Source organism: Solanum tuberosum, unplaced genomic scaffold (assembly GCF_000226075.1).
Source record: "Solanum tuberosum cultivar DM 1-3 516 R44 unplaced genomic scaffold, SolTub_3.0 scf00150, whole genome shotgun sequence".
NCBI lineage: Eukaryota > Viridiplantae > Streptophyta > Magnoliopsida > Solanales > Solanaceae > Solanum > Solanum tuberosum.
In genome coordinates this window covers 509,979-522,559 of record NW_006239073.1, presented here as the reverse complement: position 1 = coordinate 522,559, position 12,581 = coordinate 509,979, and the positions used below count along the sequence as shown (strand labels likewise).

The 12,581-nt window shown below is 34.9% G+C and overlaps 2 protein-coding genes across 2 annotated transcripts in view; one reads left to right on the top strand and one right to left on the bottom strand.

Moving 5' to 3' along the window:
* The window catches only part of LOC102579876 (photosystem I reaction center subunit IV A, chloroplastic), a 1,362-nt gene extending 1,051 nt beyond the window's left edge, over positions 1-311 (bottom strand). Inside the window, exon 1 of the mRNA XM_006352659.2 lies at positions 23-311. Coding sequence (XP_006352721.1) covers positions 23-182 — 160 coding nt within the window. The 5' untranslated portion in view covers positions 183-311. The remainder of the gene's footprint in view (positions 1-22) is intronic.
* A 7,259-nt stretch (positions 312-7,570) lies between these two features.
* Positions 7,571-11,991, top strand: LOC102578333 (uncharacterized). The gene is made up of 7 exons (XM_006352653.2): positions 7,571-7,888; positions 9,957-10,067; positions 10,201-10,332; positions 10,467-10,589; positions 10,691-10,798; positions 11,723-11,780; positions 11,863-11,991. Exons 1-7 carry the CDS (start codon positions 7,783-7,785, stop codon positions 11,897-11,899), a joined length of 675 nt encoding a protein of 224 aa, XP_006352715.1. The 5' UTR covers positions 7,571-7,782; the 3' UTR covers positions 11,900-11,991.
* Positions 11,992-12,581: the final 590 nt, after the last annotated feature.

Below are 12,581 nucleotides of genomic sequence, written 5' to 3'. Positions count from 1 at the left end.
GCAGCGGCCGGGGCGGGTGCGGCAGCCTCTTCCGCGGCCGCCCTTACGACGAGTCTCGGGGTGGTGGTGATCTTGTTGGAGGGAAAAAACAACATATTAGTACGAGAAGTGGTGTTGGAGGCAACATTAGGAGTTGCCACCAAAAAACTTGATGCAGCAGAAGCCATGTTACAACTTGCCATATGCTTTAATTTTCTTACTTTGTTTCTGAGAATTTTGGGGATTGTTTGATGATTTGATGAAGAAAAAGGCAAAAACAAAACAGAGTAGAAAACAGAGTTAATTGGGAGATATCTTTTTCCTGGACGACGAGTGAAGTTATGGCGTGGAGCTATTGCTCTAACCACTAGGAAGATGCCACGTCGTTACCATATCCCCTTCTTTTGGATAATGTCATCACTTCTCTTTTGTCTTTACTTTTTGTTCTTCATATATTTTTTCACTCTTTTTTGGGAATATATTACCAGTCAATGTCCTAATAATGTTGGCCATTGGGTGATCGACTACAATAACATATTAGATGTAGTTATACCAGTCTTTTGGGAAGGTTAGAATGTACGTAAATCTTGTTTATATCCTTATATAGAGAGATTATTTTATGATAAAGCTCAACTCAAAAATAATAATAGTTTAAAAAACACGTTTTAAGAAACAAAACTAGAGTAAAGAAGCTAAGATGAAAATGTCAAAAAAATCAAGCGATACTAGCACCGAAAATAGTAAGAAAACCAATGTAAAAGAACTATAACCATTTGAATACCTAATTACTCGTGTATTATGAGTATATCAAAAGGATCAAAATCACAATTAACTAGTTGTTGACACTCAATTGTGACCCTCCACAATATATATTAATTTTTGAGATTCTTTAATTTCAAATAATTAGTTTTATAAAAATTCAAAATATTTTTTCAAGTTATTTTGTGTAATTTTGTCAATTTTATAATTTCTCAATAAAATATATATTTTATACAATTATGTATATAATTAGTACATTTTATGGATATTCAAAAATCATCTCAAAAAGATTTTGTTTCGTTTAAATATTTTACTAATTAGTTTAGTTATATAATAATTAATATTTTTGAATTAATTAGTTTATAATTAAGTCGATTATTTTGTTTCATTAAGATTAAGAAGCTCCATTAATTAATTATAGGGAAAATTGTATATAATAGCAAACTATTAATTCAAATTAAATGCTATAAATATAGTTTGATTTAATTGTACCTCATAGCAAACTGTTGCTATTTCACCTCTCTCCTGGTGAATCTTGCTCGCCACTCTCGTTCTCTCCCTCGCTTCTCTCATTTTTTATACAAACGCAAGTGTATAAAGTGTGTTTGTGTTTGTATAAAGTGAGAGAAAATTGTATATATACATATACTTTTGTTCCCCTCTCTCCCCTCTCCCAGATCTCGCTCTCTCACTCGTCACTCTCACTTTATACAAAAAATGCAAATTGTATAAAGTGCGTTTCTGTTTGTATAAAGCGAGAGAAAATTGTATACATACATATATTTTCGTTCCCCTCTCTCCCCTCTCCCAGATCTCGCTCGCCACTCTCCCAGATCTCGCTCGCTTACTCGCCTCTCTCACTTTATACAAAAACGCAAATGTATAAAATGCGTGAAAATTGTATATATATATTTTTTTCGTTCCCCTCTCTCCCCTCTCTCAAATCTCGCTCGCCACTCTCCCAGATCTCGCTCTATCACTCGCCTCTCTCACTTTATACAAAAACGCAAATGTATAAAATGCGTGAAAATTGTATATATACATATATTTTCGTTCCCCTCTCTCCCCTCTCCCAGATCTCGCTCGCCGCTCTCCCAGATCTCGCTCGCTCACTAGTCTCTCTCACTTTATACAATTGATCTTTTTGTATATGTATACCAAAGCAGATTATACAACTGCTTTCTTTTGTATATGTATAGCGAAATATACATATTTATGTTTATTAATTCGTCCTATTTAAGTTTTAGTTGAATTTGATAATTAAACTCAATTTGGCTAACTTCTCAACTTAAGTTAGTTAAGTTTGTAACCTTCGGCCCTTTTATTAATTATAAATCTAACCCATTTGGAGACCAAGTGTTGGGCCCTCTTCTTTCAATTTTCCAGCAGGCCACTTCTTCAACACCAAAATCCAAGCAACCACCAACCTTCCAGCCCAATTCTAACTTCAGCTGACCCGCCCCAATTCTCTTCTTCAACAAAGAACCCAGCAACGTTTCTTTTAACGTTAACAACAAACAGAGGCAGCGAAAGCCAACGACGTTTAACTCCAGCAGCTCATTCTAACGGCAAAACCCAGAACCGACAAAACAATTCCAAACACAGCAATGAGCAGCGTCTTCACAAGAGCAGCAACGTCTCCAAACGGCGTCAATAATTCCGTCAAAATATACGGAAAGCAGCAGCGACAGTACGCTGCATTTTTTCGTCATCTTCCTCACTCCCTCGACAATTCGTACGAGTGTCAGTGCTAGATGGAGCGATATCAACGATTCACTCGTCCTAGCGTAAAGATCGAACGGCTCTTGTTGTTTAGCCGTTGGAATGTGAGTACAAGCAGCAGAGATTTCCGAGTGGGGATTTCAAAAATCGACCGTTGTTCCTATCCTTTTTTTTCTTAGCTTCCCCCCCCAATAATCGAGCCCTAATTTCTTCTATAAATACCCTCTTTTCCATTCATTGGAGAGGGCGGGGGGTCATTCTTCACTGATACAAGGATAGAGAGAACCATAGTTTATAGAAAACAAAGATTTTATAAGGTTGCAGATAGAGAGTTAATATTTGAACAAAAAGCATTGTCAAATAGCATCCAAAAGGACTTGAGTTTTATTTTAGTTTAGTTCTGTTTCTTCTTTCACGCATCGTCGCAGCTCACCGGAGTTCTCGGAATCTCGTTGTGGTCCTGGAAAGCTGCTTCTCTGCTCATTGTTCTCCGTTCGCTGCCCGTAAAGAGGTAAATCCTTTCTTGGTTTTGTTTAATTCGCGGTTCTTCTATGTTGTTCTGTTTATGATGTGTTCTTGGCTGTGTTTGTGTTCTGTTTATGTGTTATCCTTGTTTTGGTCTCCATATGTTAGGATTTGGTTAATGAGTATTAGCTAGTAATATCTTTTCTTTTTATATGTGTTATCTGTGTATACATTATGTTTTGGAGTAGTTTAGTGTTAGTTGTTAGCATATTAGATCTCACTCTTGCTCGACCATAAACTCTTCATGGTTCATATTCTTATTCCGATCTTAGCTGAGCTGAGTCTAAAAGGATTATCTAGTTGTTTATAGTCATTGGTTTTGGTATTTCTCCATCGTTTTCTCTGATTCAAAGTTTAGTAGAAAATTACTCTTATTTGCCTATATCTTTCGTTCTTTCAACTTCCTTTTCTCTCTTGCACTCACTTTAATTTCATCTTAATACATGATATACAGTTTCTGTGTATGCTTTCGTGTGCTTTATTTCTTCCAGCCGAGGACCTGTTTTTAGTTGATCTTTGGGACTGTTCTTTAGCATCTCTCAAAGAGTCAGGCTCGGATGAGTGAAAACTCTTAAATCTTATGCATCCTATTTCTTTAACTCATTATCTTTAGATCCATGTTTGATTTGGTGAGATAGGTATTTGTTGCCAGTTCTTAATCGGTTTGTTGCTCGCTGTTTAGGCTCTTCTGAAAGTTGCATTGTTAGACTGTCTATGTCACTTCTCTGTTGCTTGATAATTATGGAAATGCATATTTTATTATATTTTGTCAGTTCAAGTTAAGTTGCCATAGAGTCGAGTCTTGCAGCATAAGTTGTTTTCTTTTTGTTAAAGCGAGTTTTTACCTTGTTCTCCATTAGTTTCATGACCCTTAATATGGCCATATCTTGTCATGTTTATGATCCAAATAGTTTGGCTAATGTTGAGTTTCAATAGTCAATCTGCTAGGATGCCAAAAAATACAATGTTCCTCTCTCATCAGTAGACATATTACTTCAGTTCTAAATAGAGTGGCAAGTGATTGTTATGTTCTTTATTTGAAGTTGTGAAAAGTGTTAAAATCCCACTCTTGTTCAGTCTTCTAGTCTCCTTAGTTACTGCCATGCTCATTGTTTCTAGCAAATATTGCATTGATTGTTATGGAGAGCTAGCGGTTAGTTTGCTTCTTTATTGATGCTTGCATAGTTCTCCATTGATACCTTAGTATGAATAATGGCCTTAATTCCTCCGATCTATACTTGCGTACCCTTATACAATATTTCATAGCCATGCATTTCTTTCCGTATTTTTAACTCTTACTGCTTTATGCATTTCTTTGGATAGTATTCTAGTAGCAATATATATGCAGATTTCTTTCTAGTTGTTTTTGATACTTTCCATGGGTAGTTTTAATTTAGATAATATCAATTTGCATTAGTAACATGATTCTTAGATTCTTCTTATATGACTAGATGGGCACGGGCCCAACGATCTGTTATCAATTTAAAGATATTTTGCATGGTTATATAGTGACGAAGGATAACTTGTAAATATTAGAAGAACGAAAATGTAACACATAGAGAAACATAATAGTTAAAATTGCATAGCTCGTAATATATTGAAGCTAGCAAATTCTATATATAAGTAAATTGCTTGATGTATTTCAGTTTACACCTTAGTTCCGCAAATTCTTCACTTTTCATCCGTGTCGGATTCTTCAAATTTGACAAATCTGAAACGTATGTGTTAAGACATTTTTGTGTCAAGACACTAAAGAACCCCTTTTAGCCATTCTGAATATCAATACAAAATAACAAAAAAAAAATTACTATCTCATAGACACAGAATCCATCCAAGATTCTGAAGCTCCATCGTTGACCATTTTTCTGTTTCCTGAGAACATAAATATCCATCTCAGAGGTCCAATGGATCTATAGAAAAGAGACAAGAAGAAGCTATAAGGAAAGAAAAATAAAGCAGCAAGAATAAAGATAGATGGGACAAATTACACCACAAACTCCGATTTTAACAAAATTGAATAAAAACTGTATTTAAAATATGAAAAGAGAAAAAATAAAGAATTTCACCCACCTGTCGAAATTCTTGAAGACATTACGTGCTTGATGACTTACGCCAATGACAGACCTTCTATAGATTGTATCTGCACTTAATAGTCACAGTCACTTCTTAAAACCTTTATACCCTTCTTCTATTTTGGATTCTTCCAAATATTTCTTCAAGTGCGCTCCGAGTCAACAATAATAACATGCATGTAAAATCCTGTAAAAGAGAAGGCCAAGTATATACATCAAACCTCAAAAGATGATTCACTGATAGAACAAATAAAAAATCAAACAATTCAAATTCATCATCAACCTGATCAACTTTCAAAAGTGACCTAAAATTCCATCAGAAAGTATAGTCAAACAAAGAGATAAAAATATCTAAGTAGAAGCAACGAAGAAATGGAAATGGAAAAACTAATCAGGAATGAATATAAATCGTAAAGAAAGGAAAATGAAAGTCAATTTTATTACACACAATTTTATTACATCAAACCTCAAAAGATGATTCTTCACTGAGTGACCTAAAATTCCATGAGAACGAGAAAAATAAAGAAAGTATAGTAGTCAAACAAAGAGATAAAAATATCTCAGTAGAAGCAACGAAGAAATGGAAATGGAAAAACTAATTAGGAATGAATATAAATCGGAAAGAAAGGAAAATGAAAGTCAATTTTATTACACACAAATAAACAAAATTTTCAATTGCATGAGTGAAAATTGAAATTGTTGCTTCACTATTATAATAATCTTCCCTCAAAAACATTTAATTTTTCTAAAGAAAATACAATTGAGGAATACCATATATGAAGGTGTGAAGTTTTAAAACTTTGTGTTCCCATCTCATTAATTGTCAAGTACTTGTTATGAATAGAGCTAAATTAATTATACATTTCAACAACATATTTTACTATAACCTGCATAATGTGAAAAAACAAGTAAGACGAGCCTTTCAAATTATGTTTCTCTCATATATCTCAAAGGTTGTTCTCTTATCATTTATTCCACAAAAATGAAAGTTTAGACTTCAACATGGGTGAAGCATATTTTTTTTTTTTGAAACTGGTAAGGTTGAATTCTTCAGCATAGTATGTGCTCCAAAAAGGGATAATTACAGAATTTCTATCAAATCTATAATTTGATCTATATCACGAAGCTGTTTACACCAAAACAAGTAGATACTATACTTTGTGGATGGAATTGGATTTAAATGAAAGTGGAACATATCACTTTCATATCATAGGCCCATAACAGATCCTTGAGGGTCCCATCTTCTACTTCACTTCCAAGCCTATTCAGTCACTAAGGGGCGTGTTCTTTTTTTCTTCATTTTACTAAAAGGCACTTTCTTTTTTGTCATTGAATAAACCTCAACGGGACTGAATCTATCTATATTGCACGTTCTCTGCTTTGTTTTGTTGTTTGTTCACAAAGATTATAGAGCAGTTATGAATATGGTATGTGTCCGAAAGGGTTTGGAAAAGAAGACAGCCTACCAGGAGAAGATGCCACCTACTGTTATTAAATCTCCGGATCTCACAGTTTGGAATCATCTTGCGAACCTGAATTGGATATTGCTCAAAATGTTCGGAATAAGAAAAGACTACAACAATTAATAAACTTCTTGTAAAGATGACAAGAGAGAGAAAATCAACTATCTCCGCTGAAGGCGCAGGCATTTAAAAATCTCTCCTTCATCAAATTTTACCAATGACACACTGGAACTCTGAAAAATCCCTCTTTCATCAAATTGCGAAAGAGAGATTTTTAATGTTTGCTTTTTAAAGAATTATGCATACAAACAGAGCTGAATGATTTGTTCAGTAGTTCTTCAAGTTATTGGTTTTTCTGGCTCAGCAGTCGAACTGTTCAAGTTGAGTGAAAGTTTGTGGTGCAAGAAACTAAACCAATCAATTAAAAGAAAATGAAATTAAGAAAAAAGTTAAAAATAAATATCACAAGTTCTTTGCAGTTTTTGTCAAAAGATGACAACAGTAACTGTAGAAGCATAAAGAAATCCTCTGCGCGTGAGTTTAAATATCAATACAGTACACCTTTCTGGAAAAGATAATTGCAGAAGGTGATAAAAATCGAGAATTAATTAGTCAAATAGTTATTGTTTGCCATCCACAAATAGCAATTGCTTTACCACGAAAAAACTGTAAATTAAAATTAGAGGGCAGAGATCATATATAGAGAAATAAATAAAAAGAAAATGGACTTGAAGTAGATGCTTATTTTGTGTTATTCGATATTGGCACTTGATAACTCTCTAGTACATTAGTAAGCTGTGTCATATGCAAAGTTACTATCCGATTTTCTAGGTTTTTTCTTTTTCTTTTACCGTCAATCAAGTACTTTTTGAAAATACAAGTTTTGATTTCTTTTAAAAATTAAGTGGCTCTCTTTGAAAATTGATTTTTATTTCGAAACTTTAGTCTTTTCTTTTTCATTTCTAAAACACTAATAAATTAAAAGACAAAAAAAACTTCAAAACACACATAATATATACGATATATAACGGTAGGTCTAGGAGCAACAATTGCACCTAATGTAAAATGCAAATTAGGAACAACAAATTAAAATTTTCGTGATGAGGCAATAATTGGGCCTGAATAAATATGCTCCAAGTCCAATCCCACAAGCCCAACCGCGCAAATTGAACCGCTTTGGCGCTCGTCTTCTTCATAAATCAAAGAGGTTCAAATTTGAAAAGCTTCGATCGACTTTTCAGAAGGACAATCACCACAACTTAATGATGCGAAGATTCAATTCCGCTGTTAATCATCAACCAAAAACCTTGAATTCTTCAGCTGGAAACATCACTCAACATCATCGCCTCAATGATGAAGACCGATTTGGTACTGACAATTACTTTGTAACTTAATTTTTCATTTCCGGCTGATCGATTTACCAGTTGTTTTGAATATCATAGATTATGTTCTCGTTTTGGTTCTTCAACAATTTTAGTTTCTACCGGTTTATAATGTGTTAATCCACGTTATAAATATTGGCGTGATTGATTGCGAAATGGTGTATGTATGATCTGTTACTGGCGGCCTACTGCAGAAATGTCGGTGTATGAAACCTGTTGCCCTGAATCGAACACTAGAAATATAATTTAGAACTTCTCGAAACTATATAATACTAAGTCGGAACTTAATTTTCATTTGCGGCCAATCTGCCAGTTTTTTTGAATCTCAGATTATGTTTCTCGTTTAGGTTCTTATACAATTTTAGTTACAGCTACCGGTTTATATATGTTGATCCATCTATTAAATATTGGCGTGATTGATTATGAATTGGTGTGCTTATGATCTGCTACTGCAGAAATATCTGTGGATGAACATGTTGCCTTGCATCAAACACCATAAGTATAATTAGAACTTCTCCAAACTATATATTTTATACTAAAGTTGGAAGTTATTGCCGCAAGCATAGAGACAAGTTTTCTGCTGTTCTGCGTTCATCTACTTGAAATTATTTCCGAACTTAATTTTTCATTTCTGGCTGATCGATCTACCAGTTTTTTTGAATCTCATAGACTATTTTTTTGTTTTGGTTCTCCTAAGATATGTTTTCCAGCTACTGGTTCATAGATCGACTTTATAAATATTGGTGTGATTGATTGTGAATGGTATGCGAATGGTCTGCTACTGCAGAAATGTGGGTGGATGAACCTGTTGCCTTAGAATCGAACAATATAAATATAATTTAGAACTTCTCCAAACTATATGTTTATACTAAGTTGGAACTTTTTGTCACACAAAAAGTGACAAGTCTTCTGGGTTCGCAGTTTGCACTGAATTTTAGAATAATGACTTACAAGTTACTTCTTGGATATTGCCAATCATAAAATAGCTTATACATATTGAATAGATGGCTTTGGATGAGTCACATTGAAAATTTTCAATTTCACCTGTTTGACTCGAAGCTACTTCAAACGATCGTAGTCCAACCACATATGAAGAAGGTCGTACACTCTTAACTTTTTCCTTATTTGTGATGTATTTTGCTTGCATTTTCATAATTGATAGGCTTCTTATCATCTGCAATATGTTAAGTGGAACCTGTCGAGATGCTTAGAATGTGAATGATTTGAGATCCTTGGTGCATTTTCAGGATTGTGTGTTTTTATTTTGGATTATTTGGTCGTAGTTGTTATTCAACAATGGTGTGTTGATATTATATGTCAGATTGCACGTATAGCTTCACCTATTTGTTGGATTTTATTTTTTCATTTTTTTTCTGTCATTTTATTGGGCATGGTATCTTATTAATTGCAACTGCAATAGCAACTGTGCCTAATTCAAGTTGGGGTCCATGTGTCTCCATTTAAGCCTTAGTATCTTACTCTTTATAGCAGTACAAATATGTCTTGAAGCTCATTTCATTCATAAGCTTGCTAAGAAGAAGTAGCTTGTGCCAAACCAGATGAATAGTGCATATAATTGATTTGTACGTGATTACAATAAAATTTCTATGATTAACCTCAAATTATTAGAGTCCTGATGTAATCAAGGAGGTGTTATAAATCCTCTTCCTTATTAATGAAGTCTCTTGTTTGCCATTTTTTATGTTGTGTGTTTCACGTCGATGGCATTTTACCAGTAGTAAAGATGCTATGAACCTGAGTCATTTAAGATCCTGGCAAGTATCTGTACTCAGCTACCACATATCAGTTGTGCTTTCAGACTAAATGGAGGTAGCTGGACTTACCATGGATATTTCATTAATTCATTATCTTTATATATGATTTTGTATGGTTTCGTTCATTTCTTGCATTTTGATTTGATTTGTATGGCCATTTTTTCCTATATCTCATTTATTAATTATTATCGTGTTAACAATTTTGTGCTTGATATTTGACCTGTACCCACCCTTTATCCCCCAGCTATACATGACATTTGTAGTATTTCTCACTGTTAGATGTGATCAAGGACAAAAAGGTTGCATCCCCAGAAAACGAAGCAGATCCTCTTCCAAATGCTGGAAGAGTTGCATTGTCCAAAAAATATCGTACAGCTCGTAACCCCAATTGTAAGATTGTTCTTTCCTTGAGTACTCCCTTTTTTATTACCTATGTCCTAATCAGTTTATTATTTCAGAAGATGTTAACTACTTCATCTATATCCCTCTAAATTCTACAAGAATAATAGTATTGTTAGTGCAGCTGATACTCCCAAAACTTCAGAGTACGCTTTCTTCAAGAAATTGAAAAAGAACATTGGCCATAGCAATTCAGATCTTCTCCATAGAGGGAGTAGACTATCCAAGATCACTCAACCTAGTAATTGTATCTCAGGTGGGTTGCATTATGATTTCTAATTAGTTAACTTTCTGGTTCCCCAAAAGCTTTAAGCAAATTTCAACTTGCTTTATTTTTTTCCAAAACCACCTTTTATTTGAAGGATTTAGCTAATTATGCTTAATGTGCAGACACACGGAGCACATACAACGTGCTGAAGTGCCCAAATAAGGATGTTAACATCCCAATTCAAGTTGAAAAGGAACATCAGACTAATGAATGCCAGTACTTTTCACCTGTTGATGGTGTCATAGGTAGGAAGCAGATTATACCGCGTACAAGCAATATAAGCATCTTGACTCTGTTTGGTCAACCTCATTAATTTTGACGATCTTCATGGTACACCAAAATGCAGGCATATCCAAGGAGGCAAAACTTAAGTACTTTTCACCCCCAACTGTAGTGACTCCTGTATATTCAAATTTGCTGCTGTCACCCATTGCAGGTCCATCACATAATTCAGGTTATATTCAATTCTCTTGGGAGCTATGATTCTTCACTTAAGATACTGAATGCATAATTACGCTATCAATCCCTCACCTCTTCCTTTCTATGGATAATTATTGCCTTGTGAGATGGATATGGGAAGAACTAGAATGGCTGCTTCATTTGTGAGCATTTATATTTATCCAAGAAAAGATGGAAAACGAAACACTAGGGAACTATTTTCTCAGACTCTCCAAAAATGATGCCGGACCTGTGTCGGATCCTCCAAAAAAACCTACTTTTGGAGGATCCGACACACCTTATGACATTTTTTAAGAGTTCGAGCAACATAGCTAGGGAATGATATTACTGGATTCTTCACTCTAAGACCAAAACTTGCTGTTATTCTTTCTTTCTCAACATAATCTTTTAGTCGTTTGAGCTAGATTAAGGTCAATCTCCCACGTGTTCCCTTGTATTAGCACTCTTATGGCAATAGTTTTTGGCACACTAGCAATACCTCAAGAGGAGGCTTTTTTAGCCATGGTGAAACAAGAATGAGAACCTTGTCTGTTTGAATATGTGCTCCATTGTATAAGGTGGGGAATCATATCTGTTTCTTGTTTTGTCTGTGTTCTGCTGTTACGTTAGCTGACTGGTTTTACTAAACTCAGTCAGCTGGTTATGGTGCTTGCTTTTTAGCAGTTAACAGGGCATATGATTAGACTTAGATGTAAACATAAACATTTGTTCAGAGACATTTACGTCTTTCTTATCATTCTTAGGGAGTCAGTACTCTGGTAATGGGATTTTTGCAGCAAAGAGGCAGAAACTTTGTCAGCGGGCAAATAAACTGTTTCTTGACGTCCAAAAACTCAATTCTGAAAGGTCGTCCAGATTAACGTTTTCAGTTGTTTTTGTATATTGATAAGTTCCATCTTAACTTGACTTAGGTTTCCAGGTTTGATTTGGTTTCTGCACTTCTTAGGCGGCTGTTTCCTGGAAGGAAGGAGGATGAAGTATGATCTCTTAGCTTTTTCAGCAACGATATAAGTTTTAAGTTCTTTTATTCTTCTTGACTTCTCTTACTTGAAATTTCAGGATTTCTGGGATTCACAGGTCAGGAAAGGGGAAATAGCAAGTACGAGCTCACTTGCAAATGCTAAGCCAGATCATGCAAAGACACGACCTCCTTCAAGGCACATAGAACATGTTGTAGCACCAGAATATAGGATGAGCCAGAGTGATTGCTGTCCCAGTAATTTCTTTGGTAGGCCAAAGGAGAGAGTTCCCCCAGAGTTGCACTATGAAGATGCAGATAATAGTCAAATTTCAAACAACAAAATAACTACAAGTTTGTGGGATCAGAGTGATTCATTGCCTTCATTATCCTTTGACCATCATGGGCTTGCTGATTTCCTACCGTATAGACTTCATAGTGCAGATACACCTGTAAGTAGAGGAGCACAAGACTTATTCTTAGATTGGGATTTCAATGAGAAGAAAAATGATCCTGTATTAGCCATTACTACTATCAGAGGGAATAAATTGTGTTCACCAATAGCCACCTCATGGCACGTTGATTACCAGCAGCAGAGTACAGAAAAGAAGCTTGATGCGCTGGCATTGTGTTCATCGTCTTTATTTATGAACTCTGGATATTCTGATGTGCTGCCATATTCTTGTTCAACAAGCTTTCATAAGAAACTCTTTCCAACTGACATCTGCTCCAAGGAATTTGGAACGACTCTTGAACATGAAGAATATGCAGTTGCAAGAATGGACCGGTTTGATCTACCCTTGCTATGTAGCTCAGAGGA

Coding starts and splice junctions, on each gene's coding strand:
- LOC102578333 (XM_006352653.2), top strand. CDS start 7,783: ATGATGCGAAGATTCAATTCCGCTGTTAATCATCAACCAAAAACCTTG. Junction 10,590..10,690: donor ACCTGTTGATGGTGTCATAG/GTAGGAAGCAGA, acceptor ACCAAAATGCAG/GCATATCCAAGGAGGCAAAA. Junction 10,799..11,722: donor AGGTCCATCACATAATTCAG/GTTATATTCAAT, acceptor TTAGGTTTCCAG/GTTTGATTTGGTTTCTGCAC.